This window comes from Hemitrygon akajei, chromosome 28, assembly GCF_048418815.1.
Source record: "Hemitrygon akajei chromosome 28, sHemAka1.3, whole genome shotgun sequence".
NCBI lineage: Eukaryota > Metazoa > Chordata > Chondrichthyes > Myliobatiformes > Dasyatidae > Hemitrygon > Hemitrygon akajei.
This window is the reverse complement of record NC_133151.1, coordinates 7,340,551-7,356,509: the sequence shown is the minus strand read 5'-3', so window position 1 is coordinate 7,356,509 and position 15,959 is coordinate 7,340,551. Positions and strand designations below refer to the sequence as shown.

Genomic DNA, 15,959 nt, shown 5'->3' with positions numbered 1-15,959 from the left:
TCACTGAGCTCCCATCGAAGAGAAGATTTAAACTTCTTCAGTGGAGGTGTTGCTGGGAGAGGCTTCGCAGTCGTGAATATAAAAACCTCATGTTTGCGTCGGTAACAGTGCTACTGGGCAGAGAGATCTCGGGGTCCAAGTTCCCACTCCTTGGAAGTGGCTACACCGGTCGATAAAGGGGATTAAGAAGCCCTGTGGGGCGCTTGCTTTTATTGGCTGAGGCATTGAGTTCAAAAGTCAGAGGTCATGTCACTTCTAAAACTTTCTAAAACTCTGGCCAGGCCACAGGCGAAGGGTCTCGGCCCGAAACGTCGACAGCGCTTCTCCCTGTAGATGCTGCCCGGCCTGCTGCGTTCCACCAGCATTTTGTGTGTGTTGTTGTTTGAATTTCCAGCATCTGCAGATTTCCTCGTGTTTGCTCTGGAGTATCGTGTACAGTTCTGCTTGCCCCGTTGTAGGGAGGGTGTTGAGGCTTTGGGGAAGGTGCAGAGCGGGTTTACCTGGATCTCATGGGAGGCGGAGGCTGAGGGAAGATCTGATGGAGGTTGATACCATTATGAGAGGCGTGGACAGGGAGAATCTGTTGAAATGAGGGCGTGCACTGAAGGTGAGGGGTGAGTTTTTTTACCCAGAGAGTGGTGGATGCCTGGAATGGTGGTAGAGGCGGGTACATTGGAGGCTTTTAAGAGACGTTTGGATGAGAGGAAGATGGAGGGATATGGATATGGTGTAGGTAGGAGTTGCTGGGCGACGCCCGCGGTTCTGCGGGCCCTCGTGGCCGCGGTCAGAGTAGTCTCCCGCACCAGGCCACGACGCGTCGAGCCAGAGCGCTTCCTGTGGCGCGTGGGTTCGCAAACAGTAAGCGGCGACGGGCAGAATCTCGTGCGTGGAGCGTGCACAATTTCCCTCTGACTGTAGGCCCCCACCTCCGGGTGCTCCAGGTTCGTCCTCGCACCCCAACAATGCGCTGGTGGGTGGGCAGAGCGGCCACTTTAAACCCCTGATCCCCGTGGGTGAGGAGGAGTTGACAGGACCGTGGAGGGAGCGTCATGTAAGCGCCAGCGGGGCGGTCAGTGATTAGGAGGAAATCTGTGGGTCTCCCTGCTTCTTCAGGACAGGAAAGGAAGGGGAACCTCTCTCAGGCGCACCTATAAAAATTGGTCAGAGTCCCGACGAAACGTCGGCTGTTTATCCTTCCCCCGTGAGGCTGCCTGACTGGCGGATTCCCTCCAGCGGTTTCTGTGTGCGGCGATACAGGGTGAACGGAAAAGTGTGCGTTGACCGGTCAGTGCGGGAGGGTGCCCGGGGAGAGGGGAGGCTAGTCCGTGGTTTCTGAGACCCTGCTTACCTCTTCGGTTTCTGTCCAGGGGTTCGCGCTGGCTGACGGCTTGCCTGGTGGTCTCCGTCGTCTTCCTCTTCCTCCTGCTGGTGTGCGGCTGCCTGATCAGAGTCGGCTTCAGCACCTTCTGCCAGTCCGTCATCAAGGAGGCTCGAATCAAAAGGTAAGGCCGTCGAGGGGGATCTGGGGGGAAGGGTAATTGACTGGGCTGCAGAGTGTCGTCCGGGCCCAAATGCCTGCACGGGGCCCGCTAGGAATCTGGGGTCTGCCCCGCCCAACGCCTTCCCCGGGTCAAGCGAGGGGACCCTGCCCCGTATTGAGCGGAGCAGCCCGGGGCTGTGTGAGATCGGCCAGGGTGGATTGCCTGTCTCAATACCAGGCCGAGACGGTTGGCTGTCGTGTAGCCCGCACACGAGAGGGAGACCGGGCGGCAGTCCTTCAGCAGGTGGTGGTCTCTCTTCTCGGGCGACAGGGCCGTGGGGGCAGACCCCTGCCCCACCTCAACGGATGCCGGAGACAGATCGGCTGTTTGCCACACGGCGAGTCTGTCGTCACTTAACTCTCTCCACACGCTCACCACCAAGCGAGGCGGCATTTCCCTGGGTGTAAAGCCCAGCAGTACACAGGATAATGAAGGAAAGGTAGATTACACATTGATAAACAAAATGAAGCATTTAACTTAAATATCTTGAGGTACAAATCAGTGACACTTCGAATGCGATGCGTCAGGGAGTTCAGAAGCCTTGTGGCCTGAGGGAAGAGACTGTTTCCCATCCTGACCGTTCTTGTCTTTGTGCATCAGAGTCTCCTGCCCGATGGTCGGACGAGGATGCTAGATGGACGGGTGGGATCCCGGATGTATATCCTTAATGTATGCCAGCTCACAGGTGTGGCCCATGCATACAGTCCAACCCAGCGTGCCCGCAACTCGCTAGTCCTAACCCGTATAGTACGTCTTTGGACGTGGGATAAAACGGGAGCACCCGTGGGAAACCTGCGCGGTCACAGGGGAGAACGTACGAACTCCTCGCAGGCAGCCGCGGGAATTGAACCCGGGTCACCGCGATGGAGCGATTGTACTAACTGCTATACTGCCTCCCCCACCCCCCCCGGCCGTGAATAGGTTTAGGAAGATTAGGGATTTGAGGAGCATCTGATGCTTGTACTCACTGGAGTTTAGAAGAACGAGGCGGGGGATCTCGTTGAAACCTACGGGATATTGAAAGGTACCGAGTGGACGTGGAGAAGATGTTTCCAGGAGCGGGCGAGTCTAGGACCGGGCGGCACATCCTCAGAATAGATGGATGTTTCTTCAGAACAGAGATGAGGAGGAATTTCTTTAGCCAGAGGATGGTGAATCCGTGGAATTCGTTGCCACAGGCAGCTGCGGAGGCCGAGTCATTGGAAAGATTTAAAGCGGAGGTTGATACGTTCTTGATTAGTTATGGGGAGAGGACAGGAGAATGGGGTCGAGAGGGATAGTAAATCAGCCATGATGGAACGGCGGAGCAGGCTCGATGGGCTGAATGGCCTAAATCTGCTCCTGTGTCTTAGGGTCTTATGGATTCCTGGAGCATTTGGCCTGGGGTGCTCCTGCCCCCTCCGAGGCAAGTGGCCATGTGGCTGTGGTGGCAGGAGGTCCCTCTAGCTGCCCGGCCGTGGGCTGGAGGCGGGCACCTTTCACCAGAGCGACGTTGACCGGTCTCCAGAGTGACCTAACTTTATGGGATGTCCTAAGGTCACCAGGGAGACCAGTAACCACTGCACTGTGGGAAGTATGGATGCCAGTTGGGCCATTGGCAAGGATGTTGCCTGGTCCAGAGGAGCTGGGTTATGGGGAAAGATTGAATAGGTTAGGACTTTATTCCTTGTAGAAGATCGAGGGGAGATTTGACAGAGGTATACAAAATTATGAGGTAGGGTAAATGCAAGCAGGCTTTTTCTAATGAGGCTGGGTGGGGCTACAACCAGAGGTCATGGGTTAAGGGTGAAAGGGGAGAAGTTTAAGGGGAACACGAGGGGGAACTTCTTCACTCAGAGTGTGTGAGAACGAGCGGAAGTGGAGCGAGCGAGCTCGATTTCAATGTCCAAGGGAAGCTTGGGCCGGTACGTGGAAGGGAGGGTTCCCGTCTGGAATTAGGCAGAATAATGTCAGCACGGACTAGCTGGGCCTGTCTCTGCACTGTAGTGTTCGACGCCCCTGTGGCGTGGAAGGAATTTCAGAGGCCTGGGGCGTCAGGGAGGCTCACTGTTGAAACGATGGCACCTCGGAGAGTTGTGGGGGCGGGGGGGGAGTGTTTACATCGCAGGGCGTCTCGGACAGTCGATACCATCAGAGCGGAGAACGGCCCCGGCGCGACTGAACACAGCGCAGTACGAGAACAGGCCCTTTGGGTCGCAATGTCAAGTTCAACTAAATCTATTCTTCTTGCACGCGATCCGTCTCTCTCCTTTCCCTGCAAGCCCACGTCCCTGGCTAACGGCCTCTTAAATGCCACCATCGTATCTTCCCCACCCCAGCAGAACGTCCCATGCACCTAGCACTCTGTGCGAGTGTGTGTGTGTGTGTGTGTGTGTGTGTGTGTGTGTGTGTGTGTGTGTGTGTGTGTGTGTGTGTGTGTGTGTGTGTGTGTGTGTGTGTGTGTGTGTGTGTGTGTGTGTGGAGAGAATATCTTGCCTCACACATCTTTAAATTCCCCCCCCCACCCCACCTCAGATGCGCGCCCTCAAGTACTGGACTCGTCTATCGAAGTTCCCGCCGATTTGTGATGACCAGTGCACGAAAATGTCCTTGAGCTGTGCAGTTTTCTGCCCAGGGACGACATCACGCGCGCTCCGAGTGACTTCTTCGCTAAAAGCGGTACAAATGAGCCCGTTGCGAATCTGCAGAGACGTCATCGCAGACTCCTCGTCGCCCGCACCGTCCGTGCCGGAGGCCAGAAACGCGCGACATACTGAACGTGCCGCCGGGGTGGAGGGCGACGGCCTTTCCCTGCGCGGCTCAAATCCCTCTCGTGCACACCTGGCAAACCGGGAGGGAGCATTGCCTCGGGAAAAGACTTGACCATCTCCCCTCTCTGTGGCTCGGGAAGTGGGGGGTTTTAAAACTTCTATCGGGTCGCCCCCACAGCCTCGAGTGAACAACACAAGCTGGCCCAACCTGTCCCTTGTAGCTCAGGCCGTCTCTAATCCAGGCAGCGGCCCGACGGACCCTCTCTGAAGCCGTCACACCCTTCCTGTAGCGGGGCGACCAGAACTTGACGCGGAGCTCTAAGCTCGGCTGAACCGGAGTGTTATACAACTGTAACCTGACTTCCTGACCCTCGTACCCAATGCCCTGACCACCACCATACGCCCTCCTTACCACCATGTCGAGTTCTGTCGTTTCTTTCATAGCGATATGGACTTGCACCAATTTATTAATGATGTTAACCCTCCTGCCATAAGGTACAGGAGCAGGATTAGGCCATTCGGCCCATCGAGTCTGCTCTGCCATCCTATCATGGCTGGTCCTGGATCCCACTCGACCCCACACACCTGCTCTCTCGCCACATCCTTTGATGCCGGGAACGATCGGGAGGGCGGGGGGTGGATAGCAGACAGCGGGTGAACTGGCCGATTGCCGGGGGAGGGGGGTGGGACCCTGAGGCTACGCTGCCGCCCCCAGCCCAGGATGGCGAGGGCGGCCGGCATTCTCAAACTGACCGGGCGATCTCTTGTTCCACAGCTGCTCAGAGGCCGAGAAGGTGAAGTGGACACCCCTGTTCCATGGCACCAGCTTCAACCAGAACTTCAGTAGCGCCGAGGTGAGGCTTCGTCCCTGCGCGCCCTGTAACGCCGTGGGGTAGTCTGGCCCCAGGCGCGAGCGGGATTGTGCTTGTTCCGCCCTCCGATCAAAGGTTCAAAGTATGCTGATTATCAGAGGATGTATAAATTATGCAACCTCGAGATTTGTTGGCTGACAGGCAGCCGCAAGGCGAGAAACACGAAAGAGCCCAATTGCAGAAATAAAGACCAACCCCCAACACGCAGAGAGAGAGAGAAAAACAAATCACGGAAACACCAGAAGCGAGCGACAGCATTCCCAACCAAACCGAATTCCCGGAGCCTCGGTGTTCAGTTCATCATATTGGGGGGGGCAAATCGCACGAAGCACAGCAGCCGGGGGCAGTCTCACAGCCTCCCACTGCGGACAGAGGAGCCCCCCCCCAGTCTATCTGGTTCGCCCTTTAAATGGCGGATCGTGCCTCACACTAGGACCCAGGCTCCGCGAATCACTCCGGGTCTGGAACACGCCACCATGATTCGCTTCGGAAGCCGTTCTCGAGCTCTTCCAAATCGGCTCAGCGCTTAGTGTGATCCACTCTCACAGCCCCTTCTTCCTGCCACCCCTAACCCCCTTACCAATCAAGAACCTATCGATTTCTTTTGCTTTAAACACACCCTTAAGTAACGTGACAGGATCAGCGCTGAAGAAATTGCGCCTCATCTCAGCTCTAAAGGGATATTCAGAGGCCGCATCGATCCCTCAGATCCAAGTCTCAGGCCTCCCACCCCCACCTTCCCCTCTGTCCCCTGCACGTCCTTTCACAAGAACACAAGAAATAGCAGGAGTCGGCCATCTGTCCCGTCGAGCCTGCTCCGCCATTCAATAAGATCATGGCTGATCTGGCCACGGACTCATCTCCACCGACCTGCCTTTTCCCCATAACCCTTAATTCCCCTACTCTGCAAAAATCTATCCAGCCTTGTCTTAAATATATTTACTGAGGCAGCCTCCACTGCTTCACTGGGCAGAGAATTCCACAGATTCACCACTCTCTGGGAAAAGCAGTTCCTCCTCATCTCCGTCCTAAATCTACTCCCCCGAATCTTGAGGCTCTGTCCCCTAGTTCTAGTCTCACCTACCAGTGGAAACAACTGTCCTGCTTCTGTCTTATCTATCCCTTTCATAATTATCTCTCCTCATAGTCTAACCCCACCGCCCCCCCCCCCCCCCCCCCCTTTCTCTGGAATCAACCTGGTGAACCTCCTCTGCACTGCCTCTGATTAACAATTTCCTCTCCACAGCGAGTTCTGGGCCCTTTGCGGTCCGCTCCCCTCTCCCCCCCCCAGTCTTGCACCATGCGCCAGTGGGAGTGTGTCCCCTGTGTAAGCCAGCCCAGTTCGAACAAAACTCTGAGGAGGATGGAACCTTGATTTCGAGAGCGGGGCCTATGAGAACAGGCTGAGCCAGCGAGGGCTTTTTTCTATGGAGCGGAGAAGGATGAGAGGCTGAGAGGCGTAGATCGAGTGGGGGGCCAGAGCAGGGGCACAGTTTTAAGGTTGTCGTAGCCGGGGGGGGGGGGGGGGGGGTGGGGAGGTGCTAGTGGGGATAGGCTCCCACTACCTATAAAGTGCTCCAACAGCGTGCGTCTCTGACAACCAAGTCCAACTCTCGGCCTTCACGTGTGGCTTGGCTACTAGGCCCGGCGGAACCGTTTCTACTGACAAGGGAAGGGCAAAGGCACCTCAAAACCAGTTGCTTCGGGCAGGTGGGGCCTATTGGCCTTGGGACGGCAGCTCACCTTGGAGAAGGAAATCTCTGATTCTAAACCTCCGCTGCCTTGTGGCCACACCCAACCGTGGGAAAGGCTTCGGGAGTAAACCCCGAGGAAGAAATCTGGAGCCGGGGTCCCTAAGGCAGTTTGATGTTGTTTCCAACTTCACTCTGGCAACCTCTGCGACGACACCGATGCCAAGCGGTATTGGCGCTTGCCCACGTTGGGGGCGAGCCCCGATTTTGCTCGCTCTCCACGACGGCCGCTCCTCCCTCTAGGGCGCCGGAGCCTTTCGCTGTTCCGTTATCCGGTCAACCTAAGCATCGGCTCAGATGGGCGGAAGAGGCAGGGTGTCGGGATCCGGGGCGAGAGCCGATCCCACCCGATCTCTGCGATGGCCGTCTCCACGGCGCTGAGGCCACGAAGACCGACCTGGCTGCTGCGCCCCGTGCCCAACAAGCGAGGCTTCGGGCCTACTCCGGAGTTCGGATCTGAGGACTCCTTTCGGTTCGGAATGCTGTTGTTCGCTCCAGTTCTTTACACCATTTGTTTTTTCTTTTCTTTCTCTTGGGCGTCGGAGGTTGGTCTTTTTATTTTTATTCAATTTTTTGCTTTAATTGTCAGACATCCCACCTCTCCCGGAAGTTCTGGGAGTCTCCCGCATATCGATAGCGGCTCCCTGACGCCCGCAAATTATATACAATATTCCGGAAATTGATTTTTTTTATATAGAGAGAGATGGCAAGAGCATTCCAAAAAAAGAAAATATAAAACGTACTTCATCCCAGACTACACTAAAGTGTACCCCTGCCTAATAGGGGTAAAAAATAATGACCGTGTTGCTAGCTGCGCTGTTTGCAACAGTGACTTTTCTATTGCCCGTGGTAGCTTAAAATGTAAAAGACACGTTGAGGTGAGTTTAACATGAGTCAGTCATTCATTAACATAGCTAAGGTTATTTGAACTAGCTGGCTAGCTACTAAGGAGCGACTCGATTGCAGACCTCCCACCTCTCCCGGGAGTCTCCTGCAAATCGATGGTGCTACCATATCCCTGAGATGAGTTATTTGCCGGGTGGGATGTCTGAATTGGGTTCTTTCGGGCTTCTTGCTTTGTGACCTTCTGTGAGCGAGCACCTCTCAAGGTTGTGAAAATGTATACATTCTTTGATAGTAAATGTACTTGGAGAAAGCTGGATCAGATGAGATCCTATTGGACGGTGGAGCAGACTCGATGGGCCGGTTAGCCGACTTCTGCCTCTGGTTCTGAAGTTCTTATCTTACTTATCTTTTAGTTATGTAGAGACAGCCCAATCCGCTCCTGCTGACCTGCCTGAGCTAGTCCCTCATTTGACCCACGTGTGTCTAAAACCTTCCTATCCACGTACCTGTCCAAACCACTGACCCCAAAACATCCTCTGGCAGCTTGTTCCACATGCCCACCGCCCTCTGTGTGGGGGAGAAAATTGTCCCTTTAAACCCTTCCCCTTTCACCTTTAACCTATGCCCTCCAGTTTGATATCTCCCCCAGCATCCACCTCACCTCTGCCCCTCGGCCCCCATCACTCCGGGGAGAGCCTATCCAGTCTGTCAGGCCCGGAGTTCGCCCCGTATCCCCGATCCTTCCCCCTGTCTGTGCAATTCCCCCCCTTCCTGGGGTAAAGCTCAGAAGGAATCCAGCCTCACAGAATGAAAGCAGCTTCTTCTAGGGTAAGTCCAGCAGAAACGAGTCAATAACGACAGCACCAAATTCCTCCCACGCCCACAGAGTGCCTCAGAGGTGATTTAAAAACAGCGAACAGTCTGCTTGTTGTAAACACGGGAGATTTGGCAGATGCTGGAAATCCAGAGTAATGCGCACACGATGCTGGAGAACTCGGCTGGTCGGGCAGCATCTATGGAGGGAGGTCAACAGTCGACTTTAATTATACGCGTAGGGCGGCCTATATCTCCCTCCCAAAGCCTTCCCTGTGAGCGGGTACAAGGCAGCGGAGGTCTGAGATGGGAATTTTCCTTCTAGATGAGCTGCGAGCCGTGGCTGATGAGCCCATCTACCTGGAGCGACAGTAGGTCGCCTTCACCCCTGCTCCTGTCAGTAGAAACGGTCCTGCCAGGCTTAGCAGCAAAACCACACGTGACGGCCGGGAGCTGGACTGGGTTGTCAGAGGCTGTTTGAAGCGCACGCCTTTGGGAGCATTTAATAGGCAGTGGGAGCTCGTCCCCATTATCACCCCTGGCTAGGGCAACCCTAAAGAACCTGGTCCCCTTACACCTAGGATATTATGGTCAATTCAGTTCTGGTCTCTCTACACCTGGGCTATTGTGGACAGTTCTGGTCTCCATAACCATATAACAATTACAGCACGGAAACAGGCCTTCTCGGCCCTTCTAGTCCGTGCGGAACACTTACTCTCACCTAGTCCCACCGACCTGCACTCAGCCCATAACCCTCCATTCCTTTCCTGTACATATACCTATCCAACTTTACTTTAAATGACAATATCAAACCTGCCTCTACCACTTCTACTGGAAGCTCGTTCCACACAGCTACCACTCTCTGAGTAAAGAAATTCCCCATCGTGTTACCCCTAAACTTTTGCCCCCAACTCTCAACTCATGTCCTCTTGTTTGAATCTCCCTACTCTCAATGGAAAAAGCCTATCTACGTCAACTCTATCTATCCCCCTCATAATTTTAAATACCTCTATCAAGTCCCCCTTCAACCTTCTACACTCCAAAGAATAAAGACTTAACTTGTTCAACCTTTCCCTGTAACTTCAGTGCTGAAACCCAGGTAACATTCTAGTAAATCTTCTCTGTACTCTCTATTTTGTTGATATCTTTCCTATAATTCGATGACCAGAACTGTACACAATACTCCAAATTCAGCCTTACCAATGCCTTGTACAATTTTAACATTACATCCCAACTCCTATACTCAATGCTCTGATTTATAAAGGCCAGCATACCAAAAGCTTTCTTCACCACCCTATCCACATGAGATTCCACCTTCAGGGAACTATGCACCATTATTCCTAGATCACTCTGTTCTACGGCATTCTTCAATGCCCTACCATTTACCATGTATGTCCTATTTTGATTATTCCTACCAAGATGTAGCACCTCACACTTATCAGCATTAAACTCCATCTGCCATCGCTCAGCCCACTCTTCTAACTGGCCTAAACCTCTCTGCAAACTTTGAAAACCTACTTCATTATCCACAACGCCACCTATCTTAGTATCATCTGCATACTTACTAATTCAATTTACCACCCCATCATCCAGATCATTAATGTATATGACAAACAACATTGGACCCAGTACAGATTCCTGAGGCATACCACTAGTCACCGGCCTCCAACCTGACAAACAGTTATCCACCACTACTCTCTGGCATCTCCCATCCAGCCACTGTTGAATCCATTTTACTACTTCAATATTAATACCTAATGATTGAACCTTCCTAACTAACCTTCCGTGCAGAACCTTGTCAAAGGCCTTACTGAAGTCCATATAGACAACATCCACTGCTTTACCCTCGTCAACTTTCCTAGTAACCTCTTCAAAAAATTCAATAAGATTTGTCAAACATGACTTTCCACGCACAAATCCATGTTGACTATTCCTAATCAGACCCTGTCTCTCCAGATAATTATATATACCATCTCTAAGAATACTTTCCATTAATTTACCCACCACTGACATCAAACTTACAGGCCTATAATTGCTAGGTTTACTCTTAGAACCCTTTTTAAACAATGGAACCACATGAGCAATACGCCAATCCTCCGGCACCATCCCCATTTCTAATGACATCTGAAATATTTCTGTCAGAGCCCCTGCTATTTCTACACTAACCTCCCTCAAGGTCCTAGGGAATATCCTGTCAGGATCCGGAGATTTATCCACTTTTATATTCCTTAAAGCTCCAGTACTTTCTCCTCTTTAATTGTCATAGTTTCCATAACTTCCTTACTTGCTTCCCACACCTTACACCATTCAATATCCTTCTCTTTAGTGAATACCGAAGAAAAGAAATTGTTCAAAATCTCCCCCATCTCTTTGGGCTCCACACATAGCTGTCCACTCTGATTCTCTAAGGGACCAATTTTATCCCTCACTATCATTTTGCTATTAATATAACTGTAGAAACCCTTTGGATTTATTTTCACCTTACTTGCCAAAGCAACATCGTATCTTCTTTTAGCTTTTCTAATTTCTTTCTTAAGATTCTTTTTACATTCTTTATATTCCTCGAGCACCTCATTTACTCCATCCTGCCTATATTTATTGTAGATATCTCTCTTTTTCCGAACCAAGTTTCCAATATCCCTTGAAAACCATGGCTCTCTCAAACTTTTAACCTTTCCTTTCAACCTAACAGGAACATAAAGATTCTGTATCCTCAAAATTTCACCTTTAAATGACCTCCATTTCTCTATTACATCCTTCCCATAAAACAAATTGTCCCAATCCACTCCTTCTAAATCCTTTCGCATCTCCCCAAAGTTAGCCTTTCTCCGATCAAAAATCTCAACCGTGGGTTCAGTCCTATGCTTCTCCATAGTTATATTGAAACTAATAGCATTGTGATCACTAGACCCGAAGTGCTCCCCAACCCATACCTCCGTCACCTGACCTATCTCATTCCCTAACAGAACACTGCCCCTTCTCTAGTTGGTACCTCTATGTATTGCTGCAAAAAAACTATCCTGCACACATTTTACAAACTCCAAACCATCCAGACCTTTTACAGTATGGGCTTCCCAGTCTATGTGTGGAAAATTAAAATCTACCACAATCACAACCTTGTGCTTACTACAAATATCTGCTATCTCCTTACAAATTTGTTCCTCCAATTCTCGCTCCCCATTAGGTGGTCTATAATACACCCCTGTAAGTGTTACTACACCTTTCCCATTCCTCAGTTCCATCCAAATAGCTTCCCTAGATGAGCCCTCTAATCTATCCCGCCAGAGCACCGCTGTAATATTTTCTCTGACAAGCAACACAACACCCCCCCCCCCCCGTCCCTCCGATTCTATCACACCTGAAGCAACGAAATCCAGGAATATTTAGTTGCCAATCACACCCCTCCTGCAACCATGTTTCACTAATAGCTACAGCATCATATTTCCAGGTATCAATCCATGCTCTAAGCTCATCCACCTTTCTCACAATGCTCCTAGCATTAAAATAAATGCATTTAAGAAATTCTCCACCTCTTACTCTCTGCTTATCTCTAACAGTGCAAACATCTTTACTATCTTTTTTTCTTCCTTCTCCCATACATCTGTTCCTACACTCTGGTTCCCCTCCCCCCTTGTATCTAGTTTAAATCCACTGGAGCCTCTCTAGCAAATCTACCTGCAAGAATATTTGTCTCCCTCAGGTTCAGATGTAAACTGTCCCGCCGGAACAGGTCCCACCTTCCCTGAATAACTGCCCAATTATCTATAAGTCTGAAGCCCTCCCCCCTGCACAATGTTTTCAGCCACGTGTTGATCTGCACTATCTTACTATTTCTAAACCGACCTGCACGTGGCACTGGTAGCAATCCTGAGATTGCTATCCTGGAGGTCCTGTCCTTTAACTTGGCACCTAGCTCCCTAAACTCACCTTTCAGGACCTCCTCACTCTTCTTACCCACGTCATTGGTCCCTACATGGACCACGACATCTGGCTGTTCACCCTCCCTCTTGGGAATACTGAGAATTCGAACCGAGATATCGCGGACCCTGGCACCAGGGAGGCAATAGACCATCCGGGTTTCTCGATCTCTTCCACAGAACCTCTTATCTGTCCCCCTAACTATCGAATCCCCTATCACTACTGCTCTCCTCTTTTCCCTCCTTCGCTTCTGAGCTGAGGGTCCAGTCTCGGTGCCAGAGACGCAACCACTGCAACTTGTCCCTGGTAGGTCATCCCACCAACAGTATCCAAAATGGTGTACTTATCGTTGATGGGAATGGCCACAGGGGTGCTCTGCTCATTCTGTCTAATCCCCTTCCCTCTCCTGATAGTCACCCAGCTATCTGTCTCCTGACTCCTAGGGGTGACTATCTCCCTGAAACTCCTGTCTATTTCGGCCTCTGCCTCCCAAATGATCCGAAGTTCATCCAGCTCCAGCAACAGTTCCCTAACACGGTTTGTCAGGAGCTGCAGCTGGATGCACCTTTTGCAGGTGTAGTCATCAGGGACAGCTGTGCTGTCCCTGACTTCCCACATACTGCAAACGGAGCACTCGACTGCCTTGACTGCTGTCTCCATTACCTACTCCTAAGGTAATCAAATCAATTAAAGCAACTTACCCGGCCTTACCTCACTTGCAGCAAGCTCGTCCTCAGCCTCTCGAGCCAAATCCTTCCTACTGTCTCCCCTACTCTGTTAATCTGCTCGCTTTTTTAATTCTCCCGCTGCCTCACACTTTCACACGCTTGCGCAGTCGTTCCCCGTTCAAACTGCCGAAGAAATGACCTCTACACCTGGGGTATTGTGGACAGTTCAGTTCAACTTGCATGGGAACTTTAAGGGAACTGTGGACATGGACCTTAGAATCTCTCTGCTCCTTCACACTATTGTGAATCCTACCATGGAGCCGAGAGGCAATGTCACAACTTTATAGGACCCTGGTCAGACCCCACTTGGAGTACTGTGCTCAGTTCTGGTCGCCTCACTACAGGAAGGATGTGGAAGCCATAGAAAGGGTGCAGAGGGGATTTACAAGGATGTTGCCTGGATTGGGGAGCATGCCTTATGAGAATAGGTTGAGTGAACTCAGCCTTTTCTCCTTGGAGCGACAGAGGATGAGAGGTAACCTGACAGAGGTGTATAAGATGAGAGGCATTGATCGTGTGGATAGTCAGAGGCTTTTTCCCAGGGCTGAAATGGTTGCCACAAGAGGGCACAGGTTTAAGGTGCTGGGGAGTAGGTACAGAGGAGATGTTAGGGTAAGTTTCTTACACAGAGAGTGGTGAGTGCGTGGAATGGGCTGCCGGCAACAGTGGTGGAGGCGGAAACAATAGGGACTCCTGGACAGGTACATGGAGCTCAGAAAAATAGAGAACTATGGGTAACCCTAGGTAATTTCTAAGGTAAGGACATGTTCAGCACAGCTTTGTGGGCTGAAGGGCCTGTATTGTGCTGTAGATTTTCTGTTTCTGTTTACTCTGTACTCTGCCTTCAAATTTGACCTTCCAAGTGGAATCACTTCACAGTTCTCCTGGTTGAAATCCGTCTGCCACTGCTCAGCCCAGCTCCACACCCCGATGCTCTGTTGTCCACAACTCCAACCTCTGTGGCACCTACGGATTTATGAACCCGCCCTTCCACCCTTTTATTTAAAAAACACACACAACTGTGGACACAGGGTGCTAGGTTTCCGGATACAGAAGGTCACGAGGGCAGGGTAGGTTGTGAGGGAGATTAAGAATGAGCGCTCGAGCAGGAAGTTGGCATTTCGAGTCCGCTGTTAATGTGGGAGATGGGGGGGGGTGACCCCTGCCCACTGACGAGGCCGATTCCTCTCCCCACAGACTGCCACCTGGGTGAACTTCTTCCTCTGGGTCGTCATCCTCAGCCTGCTGGCCGTCCAGTGGAGGAAGGGCAGCAGCGTCCGGCTGCTCTCCGGCACCGATCCCGAGTGGAGCACGGCCGTGGCAGGGAGCCCGGAGGCTTCGGGCCCGGTGTCCGAGACGGAACGCCTGATCGCCTCCCAGCCCAGGCCGTGAGGGCCGGCGGGAGAGGGGGCTCCGTCGGCGGCTGGATGGCAGACGGGCGAGCCCCGAGGGGCCCGAACTACTGACAGATGGGCGGGAGGGGAACTGGGGTCGCAGTCAGCTTGTGCGGGCTCTGTGTGTGTGTGAGAGATCGACTGTGCCTCGATACTGTGAACAAATCACCCACTGTCTGTCTAATCCTGTGTCCCCTTCACTGCCCTGTACTCTCTACAAGTCCAACACTGTGTGTGTGTGTGTGGCTGTCCACAGAGGCCTAAATCTCTGACCTGCGTGTGGGTGCCTGCCGAGGTCTGAATCTGTCCGATCGAGTGCACGGGCCTGGGATACTTTTGTCTCTGTTTGGCATTCAGTGTCTGAAACCGTCTGGCAGGGACGTGTTGTGTCTGCGGAACAGAGAGTCTATCTTTGCCTTTCTGGAAGTGCCTGATATCGTGTGTATGTGTGTCCAGGCATTTTTTGTACGTGAAACTGTCGGGGTCACTCTGACTGAATGTTTTCACCGCACTCGTTTATATTCCACGCAGTCCGATTTAGTTTCGCTGAGGCGTCGCACAGTGCAAATGCAGATGTCGGACCCGTATTCGGGGAGAGGCGGGCCTGGGTTGAGATGGGGGTTCGGGTACTTCACGCTGGAGAAAGCTTCCCGCATTTAAAGGGGAGGGGATGTCCCAGGGCGGGGGCGGGGGAGTGAACGAGAGGTGATTTGGAATCACCGGGGGGACCCGGCTCAGCTCCTTTATCCCCCTGAAGTGAACCGATGGTGCACAGGAACCCAGCTGGCCAGCGGTCCCCACAGGGGCGGGGCAAGAGAGACTGTGATAACAGGTCTCTCTGCGTCAGCCAGCTCCCATCCAATGGGAGCAGGACAGTGGAGGGAGGGCCTCCGCAGGTAGGAGGATTACGAGCCGCTGGCTTTGAGGGAGCTGGGTGGGGGTCGGGGCATGGGTCCTGGCATGTAGGCCGGCGAGGAGGGGGTACCGAGCCACGCATCTTGGGCTGGTGTAAAAGCAATTTCGGTTACTGGGCACCAGTTCTGCCCCTGTTCACCCAGCACAAATGCCCCGTCTCACTTGGCAGGCCCTTGTGGGAGACCACCTGCCCTTGTCTCTACCCACCTCCCAACCCCAACAAGGTCCCACTCCCCTGTCACCGAGGGAGGGGAGGATTGGCTGCTCAGGCTTCCTCACAGACCCCGAATCAGGGAGTTGGAAAGGAGAGGGAGCCCTTGGAGATTGACAATCTGAACCTTCTTGAGGTTATCGGAAATTTTGACGCAATTGCAATCTTTAATGTACAAATCAATTACCGTGTGTGAGAATAAAGATTTATTTGTGACGGT

At 52.3% G+C, this 15,959-nt stretch overlaps 1 protein-coding gene across 1 annotated transcript in view; it reads left to right on the top strand.

The window, feature by feature from the left end:
* The window catches only part of tmem179ba (transmembrane protein 179Ba), a 37,123-nt gene extending 21,164 nt beyond the window's left edge, over nt 1–15,959 (top strand). Inside the window, exons 3-7 of the mRNA XM_073031163.1 lie at nt 942–1,051; nt 1,166–1,284; nt 1,368–1,502; nt 5,067–5,145; nt 14,417–15,959. Of these exons, the coding sequence (XP_072887264.1) occupies nt 942–1,051; nt 1,166–1,284; nt 1,368–1,502; nt 5,067–5,145; nt 14,417–14,611 (638 nt within the window). The 3' untranslated portion in view covers nt 14,612–15,959. The remainder of the gene's footprint in view (nt 1–941; nt 1,052–1,165; nt 1,285–1,367; nt 1,503–5,066; nt 5,146–14,416) is intronic.